This window comes from Hylaeus anthracinus, unplaced genomic scaffold, assembly GCF_026225885.1.
Source record: "Hylaeus anthracinus isolate JK02 unplaced genomic scaffold, UHH_iyHylAnth1.0_haploid 0, whole genome shotgun sequence".
Classification (NCBI taxonomy): domain Eukaryota; kingdom Metazoa; phylum Arthropoda; class Insecta; order Hymenoptera; family Colletidae; genus Hylaeus; species Hylaeus anthracinus.
This window is the reverse complement of record NW_026533254.1, coordinates 3133320-3143925: the sequence shown is the minus strand read 5'-3', so window position 1 is coordinate 3143925 and position 10606 is coordinate 3133320. Positions and strand designations below refer to the sequence as shown.

Genomic DNA, 10606 nt, shown 5'->3' with positions numbered 1-10606 from the left:
GAATAAAAACTATGTAAGAGTATTTAATACTTTCAAGAATTCTTGAATTACTACACCTGTGGAATATCAATTATACGCCTGAAAAATGGTAGGTACAAAATAAAAACAATTTAAATTTATTTTAAATTAAGTTAATTATAAAATCGGTACGAATCCTTGAATCGCCATACAAAAATTAAATGTAACGAAGTCTTTTGAACATTATGTCATGTATAGGTATGGTATTTATGTACCATGTGTTACACTTAAAATAACAAAAAGTCTATGTTAAATATAATTCGATACATTCGTATACTTTTCTTTATTACTGAATTGAACTTTCATAAACAAAACAAAACTAGCGATGATAAATGTGAACGTACCTCTCGGTACGTACGTAGATTTAATAGGCAAAGAGACCTCACTTTTGCTAAGGCAAGCAATATCTAACACTTTATTGACCAAGACTATTGTAATTCTGAAGGATTGCTTCAGAATTCTGATTGCCTCTAATAGCCCAGACACTTCTCTCTCGCTTGAGGAGTGCCCAACTGACAATCGACTAGTTCTATTGTAACTCTGAAGGAATGCTTTGGAATTTTGATTGCTTCTAACACCCTCAGACCTCAGTCTCGCTCGAGTAACCAAGACCTAATAGTTAATTAGCCAGGTCTACTGCAATTTTGAAGGAGTGCTCTGGAATTCTGAATGTTTGTAATAGCCCTGAGACCTCACTCTCGTTCGAGCTAACAGCACCTAACAGTTAGTGGACCAGATCTATTGTACATCCGAAGGAATACATCAGAACTTTGATTTTCCTTACAGCCTTAAACGCGCCATCTGTCATACGACACATCCTAAGACGCATTTGATATGTCAACATGTTAATTCTTAATAAATCAAAACAATATACTCCAATATCTTCCCAAATGATTTAAATCATTTAATGGCATCGATTATATTTATATTGATACCTCCTCGATGTTTCATAAAATTCGATCAAAAACATCATTTTCTTTCTTATAACTGTTCATCTAAAGTATGCCCATCAAAAGCAAGAAAATTTGATACATTCCAAGCAAATCCCATAAAAGTCCCACAACGCCCTTGTTATTACAAATTAACTCAAAACTTTTGCTTAAAATCCAGGGAAACTCTGGAATATTAATTAAATGCCTGATAAAGGATAGAAGCTGAATAAAAACAATTCAATTCTATTGTATATCTTCACGAATTCTTGAATCACTACACCTGTGGAGTATTAATTAAATGCTTGATAAAGGGTGAATGATAACTGAATATAACAATGTACTTGTGATGGACAACCTCGCTAAATTCGCGAAACCAATCAAGCTTTATTGTATTTGACACCTCGCCCATCATAATGAATTCTTTTAGCCCTTTAGGAAGAAGTCCAATCATCCACGTATACATGACACGTTCGCCAACTTGTGAAGCGAGATATCTAAAGAGTAGTCGGTGTAATTAACAATCAACACAAGGATTAGACAAACCTCTCTTTGATTCCTTATTAGAAGCTTCTTGTCTCGAAATTGAGAACACTTGTAGACACTGATACGAGGTATAACGATCCTTGATTTAAAAAATGCGGGGCTCGCGCCTGTTCGCTGATTAGCTGACGGTGGTACAAGACGCTGGTTTCGTTCAGCATGCAGAGCGCGCAGCTCGATCTTTGATAAAGCTCATTAACCGATCGACGAACGTGAGATGCATCGTCCGACCGTTTCGTGATCCGACACAGCTCGAAAGAATCGTCGACAAGCGAAAACGAAGGTGCGCCGGTCACGCGTGCGTTTCCGACAACACGCTGACATTTAGTTAACGTTCAAACGGTTGATATGAAAGTTTAATGCAATTTTATGGCAACGAAACGCGTCCCGCTCGATACGAGCGTTAAATCGCGCGAGGATTTAACGTCTCGTTTGAAACGAGAGCACGATTATGGAGGTAGGAGAAAGAAAAATAGGAAAAAAAACGAAGCGGAAATTTTTCAGAGCCAAAGGATGGGTTCTTTATGATACGCGATGCAGTGTAAAAAAGCAGGCATTTCAAACACGCGACTGATTCATTAGATTTCGCGACCTACATTGAACACCCCCCTTCCCCCGCTAACGCAAAGCGAACACCCGCTTATTGCAAAATAGTATGCTCTTTTTGTGACAATTTCTCGCGCCATGAGGGATTTCGGTGCTTTTACCGTTGGCGGGAAATTGCAATTTAATTGAGAGCGATAGCTTAATATTGAGCTACAATCTTAGGGGTAGGTTAACACAGATTGACTAGCCAGATCGAAATAACTAATGTACCGGTCATGTTGCATTATATTGCAATTTGTTCTTTTATATTTTATTTCGGTATGTTATATTATATGATATTGTTTCTTGTTATGTTGTATTTTCTCGTCTTTTGTTGAGATATGGTGTGGGATAGTTTTGTGTTATATTATGTATTATTCCTGTTATGTTGTGTGATATTATTGTATGTTGTGTTATATTGTATTTTGTTCTTTTAGATTTTATTTTCGTATATTATGTTATGTGAAACTGTTTTTCATTATATTATTTTGAGTTATATTGTATTTTCCCGTCTTTTGTTTAGATATGCTGTGGGATGGTTTTCTGTCATATTATGTCATGTTACGTTGTACTTTGATGTTGTCAAATGTTTTGTTTTGACGTATTACGTTGTATGATGTTATTGTATGTTGTGTTATATTGTATTTCTTTCTTTTATATTTTATTTTCGTATATTATGTTACGTGAAGTTGTTTTTTGTTATATTATTACGTATTATGTTGTGTCATATTGTATTCTCTTGTCTTTTCTCGAGGTATATTGTGGCATGTTTTTAAATCATATTACCCTTTTTTTTTTTGACGCACTATATTGTGTGATGTTATTCTGTGTTGTATTATATTGCATCACGTTGCGCTATGTTCGGTTATGTTGCGTTTTCATGACTTATGTTATCCTATGTTCAGCTATGTACAAAATCGATAAAAATTATTTCATCAATGATTTCATAAAATTGTGTACTAAAAATATGATATATATAAAGCGTTCAAAGTCAGTGGTCGAGAGAGTACGAATACTGCCGCGAATCGCTGTACATATAAACAAAGTACTTACTCTTGACCACGGTAATTCGTTTCCCTCTATACGAGGAAAAGTCACCGGCGCCGGCTCTACCAGAGGTCCACTTCACAGAACGTTCGGAGTTGTCGAATGCTATTGACTTTTCCTTGCAGAGGGAAACAAATTAATGCGGCGGACCGTGTATTTAACAGGAGATTTTAGTGGCAACTAAATCAGACGTAACTCACTACTTAATGTATACGCAAATTAAGTTCGCCCTTCGATTGTAACTAAAAATATTAATTATTCATGGAGTCATCTTCTTGTACGTTGTTTTCTTTTGTGGCTAATGTTATTTGGCGATGACTCTTTCATGGAATTCAAACAGTTTGTCTTGGAACTTTTGTTTACCGTTAATTTTTATCTGTCCAAATTTTTAAAGATATTATAGTGTATGTATTCGTATATGTATATTTATAGATATTTATGATTTATGAATACCGATGATTTATAGAACATTTATATCAAATTTTGACGTTCTATGTTTCGAAAACAACGCGAAATGAATTTTTTGAAAAAAGAATTTTGTCCAAAGCAAATTACTGTAAAGCTTTCTTAAAATAAATTGTTTCCGTTGCATATTATTTTAGAGCAAGTTACTTTTCTTAAATATGAAATACAAAAATAACGAACTAATTAGAATTGATATTATTTTTATCTTAAAATAACGGTACCGAAAATGACGGTCGAAAATAAATTATTTCAAATAGTTGCTTCTTATTTCCAATTCATTTTCATTTTGAAATATGCCCAGGTTTGATAATAACTAATGATATTATATTGAAAAAATTGTTTTTAAAATATTTTGAACCGTGACAAATTCGGTATCCCGATGACGCGACAGCGAAGTGAAAATTGGTCCTCTAGCAAAAACGAGTTCGACACGCCTGGCATAAAATATCATCCTACCGTCACAGAAACCTGAAGAGTAACGAACAAAAAAAAAAAATAGCATGAATTGCGGCGCGTGAAAAGGAAACATCTTGTTAGTTCGTTTTTCCTACCAAAAGAGTGATACATCGATACATCGGTAAAACCGATATGAGTATGTGGAACACGGTTTCTGCACGCGGTGTATCCATCTGCTGGGTTTGATACGTCGAGCCGCAAGTTCATCCAGAATATCCTCTCCATATACGGTGCAAAGGGCGATCTTGAAAAAGAAGACTCGCTCTCTCGAGCACTCCCCAAGATCGAAATTCTCAAGATCGCCGACCCTTTGTCCAAGAGCCGAAGCAGCTCCACCTCGAGACAAAGATTTCTCTCTCTTTCTTCCTTCCACGAATGCTTTCTATCCTTTCCTCTGCATACACTTACATGTACAAACATGTAAGTGCACGTATTTTATTTATTTCTATCTCGATAACCAACATTTCCACAATTTCATACATAATCTAAGGGAAGAATTGCTTTCTTCAGGATCAGAACCTTACAAGTGCAATCCTTGAAGAACAATTGCGCAAAATTTCAAGTAAAAATTCGTGAGATTGTCGAGATTATAGAGCTCGGAGTATAAGTCTGTTTTCGAGTGGTGCGATGGTTTCTTCCTTCTAGAAATTTACTCGAAACTTTGAACGCGTTTTTATTTTTGAAACCGTATTATCGAAACTGGCTGACACGATTTTAGAAAAACTACTGGATCTAATTTCTGGATTCTAATTTGGACTGTGTATTAAAAAATGAACCCTCTATCGTTTACGAATAGTCGAGACGATAAATTGCATACTTTTTCATTTATTGTTAAAAATTCCAGACATTTTTCCTGAAAATTGGAAATTTTTAGTTTGATTGGAAGCTATTTCTACACCAAATACACATCCCGTATTTTAAATTGAGGGGCTTCATTATTTTTTAACCGACTTTGAAAAGGAGGAGGTTACTCAATTCGACATGTATATTTTTTTTTCTTTTTTAGTCGGATCAACTTGACATTTTCTGGGAATATTCTTGAAATATTATAGATCAATAACATACCAACACCGAAAGATGCCAGTTTTTTGAAATTTCTAAGCACCTCTAACCTCTTAATTAATAAGGATTTAACAGGATTGAAATAGGAGTAATTATACAAGTCTGGGCAAAATGTAACACGTGATAATAGCAAGCGATCGAATTATTATTGAAATTAAAAACAGAGCTGCAATTTCGATGAATTCAGATGATCAAATATCAACCGAAATGAAGAGTTATGTTGATGAATAAGTATTACAAAATTAATCAAAAAATAATTGCCCAATCAAGTAATTCTAATCGCACCAAAATGCAACATTCTGCATTATGGACTTTTGAAAAATGGCACGGATCCAAGGAAAATATCAAGTTATTCGCGTAATTACTGGTAGAGAAAACGGCACGATTAATTGGATCGTGAGACCCATGCTTTTATAAGTTAGACAGTGAAAAATTCGATTACCTTTAAAGTGTCTAAGTGGCAGGTAAAAATTAATGAGGCTTGATAAGAGTGAACACCTGATCTATCATTTAATGAACTTAAAAGGGAAGATTAAACCTATTACCATATTCTTTGAATAAACGTATTAATTAGATATTTAATAATAGGAAACTGTAATGCAAATATTTGGCTACGTTTTAACAAACGAACTATTGTGCTACTACTACTAAACTACTAGTACTATTACTACTATTACTACTACTACTGCTGCTACTACTACTGAACTATTGTCCTGTCGCGACATGAAGATTTTTCGCGATTTCCTCCGAAAATAATACAACAACCTTACAATTAACCCTACGAATAATATTCTTCGCATTAATATAGTATTTTGCATTATATTCTTTTGTTCCTCCATCAAGTATTACTTTCAATCTAACTACGAATTATTGTAATATCCGTAGTGACTATAGAATTTTTCGTGATTTTTTCAAAAAAGAGCACGACAACCCTACGATTAACCCTCTAAATAATATTCCTTGCATTAATATGATATTTTGCAAGGTGTAATAGGAAATATTCTTTCGTTTCTCGATTAAGCGTTAGTTTCGAACTAACTACGAATTATTCCAACTGCCATAACGTAGACACCAGACCGATCGGCTGAAGAATTTCTTTCGATTCTCTTAAAAAATAACACGATAACCGTACGATCAACCCTTCTCTGCTTCTAATACAAACCCCTTTAACACTATGTTTACGGAGATTTCTTATCAGATTTCTATTGCTGAAGTAACGCTTTAATAAATGAAGTCATTTTACTAAAATTAATTAAAATGTTCGAACAAATATGAATTTGGTTATATGTTTGTATTTTTATGTGTTGACGAAGAATATAAACGGTTTCTGTGGAAACTTGTAATGGGTCAAAATGACCGTGCTCCGTAAACCTAGCGTTGATACAGAAATTGTTATTTTTGGTCACGAGGAAAAATATCATTCCTTCCGTGTGTAATTACATAAATTACACGAAAAGTTTCATTTAATCGATGACTATATAATCAGTTAAATATTACCGAATACTTGGATAACCATCGGGAGGGTAGTGAAAAATTTCAAGAAACTTAGTCCTTGAATGGTTTCACAGGTTAATACCTATATTGCACGAGTTATAGAAGTTTAAGTTGAGCCATGGTATCGTGTGTAGTTTACAAACACTGTGCGATTAGCAAAGTGTTAATGCAAAGATCTAGCGGTAAGTGAGGTCTAAATCATTAACGTCCGGTAAAGGTTAACATTACCATCTAAACGTCCCTCCTATTACACGTATTATATATATGTACAATGCAAATCATATTCCAAATAATACACTCTCGCCATCTCAATTTCATTCAGAATACGCAGGAAATTAAATAATAAGAGGGTATTTTCAACGATGTCCTACGTTCAAACTGCCTAACGCAAACTACCTAAAACGAACCACTTCCATCTACGTTTTTGCACACATTTTACTTCCCCGAGAGTATTTCATCACCCTTGTCTACGTATCACGGTTAACATAGTGTCATTAACACCAAATTTACGAAGCACGATCATTTTGCCTCATTCCAAATTTAACAAGGTTTTACAAGATCCGTTTACACTTTTTGTCGACCACTGCTGATTTTTATCCATATAAAGAGAAGCAATTATTGAAATTAATTTTTGTCTAACACGGTAAAGTCGCGAACCAGACGAGCGTTTTTTGAACGAGACCGGGCTCAAATTATGGGGGCTGATGGGCATAAAAAAAAATGCTAAACATTATCTGGCCAGCCGTTTTTTTAAAAAAATAGCTTTAAACATTTACAGGTTACTAGATATACGAAAACAATCAAGTTCTTAACAGAAGCTGTTGTAGATGCCAGCGTTAAGCTGAGGGTTTATGTTCTAGAGCTCGTACGTTCTAGACTCGGCAATGGAAAAAAATTTTGTTTGATTTTTTCAAACTGCATTTCTATTTCTTATTACTGTTTTTATTCACTGCGATATAAATAGTATATGAGAATTGTAAAGTATAGGATGTTGACTACAATTTGTAATAACAAGTGTGGCTAAAGCGTTCATTAAAATAAAAATCCATTCTAATTAATTTCAACACCTAAAAAATAATATCCAAAGTTTTCCTTATCCTTCACGTACACGTATCGCGATTAATTGATTTTTGGTATCGTTAGCACAAGAAATATCTACGTTTCACACGGAGTGTACAAAATTACATTAGAGGTTTTGTTTGCTAGTCATTTTATAACCGTGAAATTGTATCGGAAAAAATGCTTGGTGGAAATTAATGAAGTCTACGAGGAAATTTGCATCCATATCTTTCCTGACGTATCTAGTATAGAAATTAATTCTCTGCTTTCATACTTAATTATTCATAACTCTAGTTTAAACAGAAATATTTGCTTGCCATTTTGTTACATTTAAGTACTGGCCAATTCCTCCGAAAATTGACTTTACAACTACGCGTTCTCTCTTGGAATGCGTAACTGAAGGAAGATGAAAAGTTCTATTAGGTTGTCCCAAAAGTTTCTTCCATTTCATTAATAAATAATACATACACAATATTTTATGTCTAATGTTACATTATTAAATTACTGTTACTCCTAATTACTGTTACTATTTAATTACTTAAATTACTCCATTACTGTTATACAATATTAACATCTAAGAAATTAGGTTGTCTATTTATATAAACACTGCCACACAAAATAATTGAGTGCAAGTCACGAAAGAAACTTTTGGGACAACCTAATATTTGTGTTTTTTGTTTTTGTTTGTAAACAAAGAGTAAGTTTACCTTACAGAGTTAATTTCTACACCAAACCGAATTCACGATAGCAACGTGGGAGTGATAAACAAAATGCCCGGTAACTGGAGAAAAGTGGATGAAAACCAATCCGTCGGTAAAGTGTCAAGGTTCAGCGCGGGCTTTTTCTGCCGTTGAATGACGAGCAAAGGCATTAAGAAAGGAAGCGAAACGAACGAACGGATAGAAGGTGGATAATCAAGAGGCTTCGGTTGGGAAAGTAGTCGAGAAAACCGGAGACCGTCGCGGAAAAACGCGAATAACAAGGTGTCGAGATTAAGATCCGGTAAGAAACCGCCGGCAAACGACTTACCTGGTGGACATTTGCACTCGGAAACGTCTCGTTTGATCCGAAAGGCGTTCAACTCCGGTGTGTACCGATGCACCTTGATCTGCTGCTGAACCTCCCTCTTCAGCCTCTGGATAAGGACGTCTGGCATTTCCTGACGCTGACAGCGGGTCTCCAGGCTGGCGATTCTCGACTCCAATCTTAGTTCCCTGTACATCAGTAAACCGGACACGGCCAGGCTGATAACACAGAGGGCGCACATTGCCCAATTGAGCGTTGCACCCTCCGTTCGAGAGGAATCCTTATGAAATTTCCTCAGCATCGACGTCACGAAGGAGCCCTTCCTCGTCGACGGCCAGTCGGTCGCCGTGTCGGACTCCATGTTGTGTGCACCTTCGACACACGCTCGCTTCTATTCGTGCACGGATCGCGTTAAGCGCGCGTCATAACCCACCCGATCGTCGATACGTCCTGACACGACAGTGACGGGTAAGCGCGATACGACAGAGGAACCACGCCAATCTTACTGACCGCGCGGCGTCATCGTCCATCTGGAATGCATCTCGCTCGCCCACTTCCCGTTACTCCTTACCTCGCTTTTCTACGACTCGTTCCACCTTCCTTTTTAAACTCGCGAACACGCGCTCTCCTCTGTGTCCTGTGCTCCTGTACCTTCACCGACCGTTCTATCCCTCCCTCCTCGGCTACCCGACGGATCCTCGTCCTAACAACACTATCGTTGGTAAACAACGAACGTCGTCAACCGTTGAACGGGTACACGAAGTAAAAACCGCGCGCTCCTTTCAAGAAATCACCCGACAATGTCACCGTCGTCCCTTTGCCAGCTCGTTCTCGAGGAAATCTCAACGCGATTTGTACGGGCACAACAAACAGGCGGCCGACGGCAGGCCGTTCTTTCCTTCGGATACCTTCTATTTTCGTCTATCTTGCTCCTCGAACGTCTTGCCCTTCCTGTTGCCGTTTCCACTCCAAAACGAGCATCTCCCTGGTCTGTCGCATCGCGATTTCTCCAGTTCGCGCACTTTCCCACACTCTCCTTTTCGATTCGTGATCAGCGAATGAGCGGAAAACGGTGAAATCCCTCAAACACAATGCTCGGTTTACGAAGCTTTTCCCTTCGTGTCGCACGGTAACGGTGGACGGTCTACGGGGAAAAACGAGCGACAGCTGTGCGACAACTATTGCCGAAACGAGCTGGAACCGCGTTAACCGTCAATGTTTCACCACGGTTCTACGGTGACTCGTTACGCGGGCTTCGCCGAAGGAACATCCGCTGTCGTGACAATGAGGTTCGATTTACTGGTAGAACGAAAAGACCCGAATTACCGCAAATACGAAGCTCCCGGCGTGGCATTCGCAGTACGACTGGATGTGGTGGGGCGACGCTCCGCCGAGAGCCGAGGGTTCGTCGGTTCGGAGACACTCGTGGAGATTCGGCCGTCTTCGTCGCTGCGACTCATCCACCGGCTGCCGGACGCGTGGAGGACGATCGGTCGACCTAACGTCCACTTCCATTCGCACTGATTCGCCCCTGCCTACCCTTGCCCTTTCATTTACCCCTCCATACCGTCTTTTCATCACTCGACCGGATTTCGGGTAAGAATTTACCTTTTTTCTTTTAATCTCTCCGTCTTACCGTTATTCTTCGCTCCCGAATCGCATAATCGTGGGAATACGCCGAACCGCGGCAGCCTGTGTAAAGTTTATACTATAAACACGCGACTTACCTTACGAGACGCTCTTTTCCGGGTTAAAAATCGGGAATACTTTCAATTTTTGATACTTTTAACCTTTCAACTATGCTCGACGTGTACACATGTTTATCTCAAGTTTTATTTCACTCTATACTGATCGTTTAGAATAAAACATTACTATTTGTTATAGAAAATCAAAATTTCAATAAGAAGTAATAAAATATTGCT

General features: G+C 37.6%; 1 protein-coding gene across 12 annotated transcripts in view; it reads right to left on the bottom strand.

Moving 5' to 3' along the window:
* The window catches only part of LOC128896068 (collagen alpha chain CG42342), a 235581-nt gene extending 225510 nt beyond the window's left edge, over window positions 1-10071 (bottom strand). For all 12 annotated transcript variants that reach the window (XM_054159264.1, XM_054159235.1, XM_054159226.1 and 9 more), the window contains exon 1: window positions 8688-10071. In XM_054159264.1, the coding sequence (XP_054015239.1) occupies window positions 8688-9045 (358 nt within the window). In that variant the 5' untranslated portion in view covers window positions 9046-10071. The remainder of the gene's footprint in view (window positions 1-8687) is intronic.
* Window positions 10072-10606: the final 535 nt, after the last annotated feature.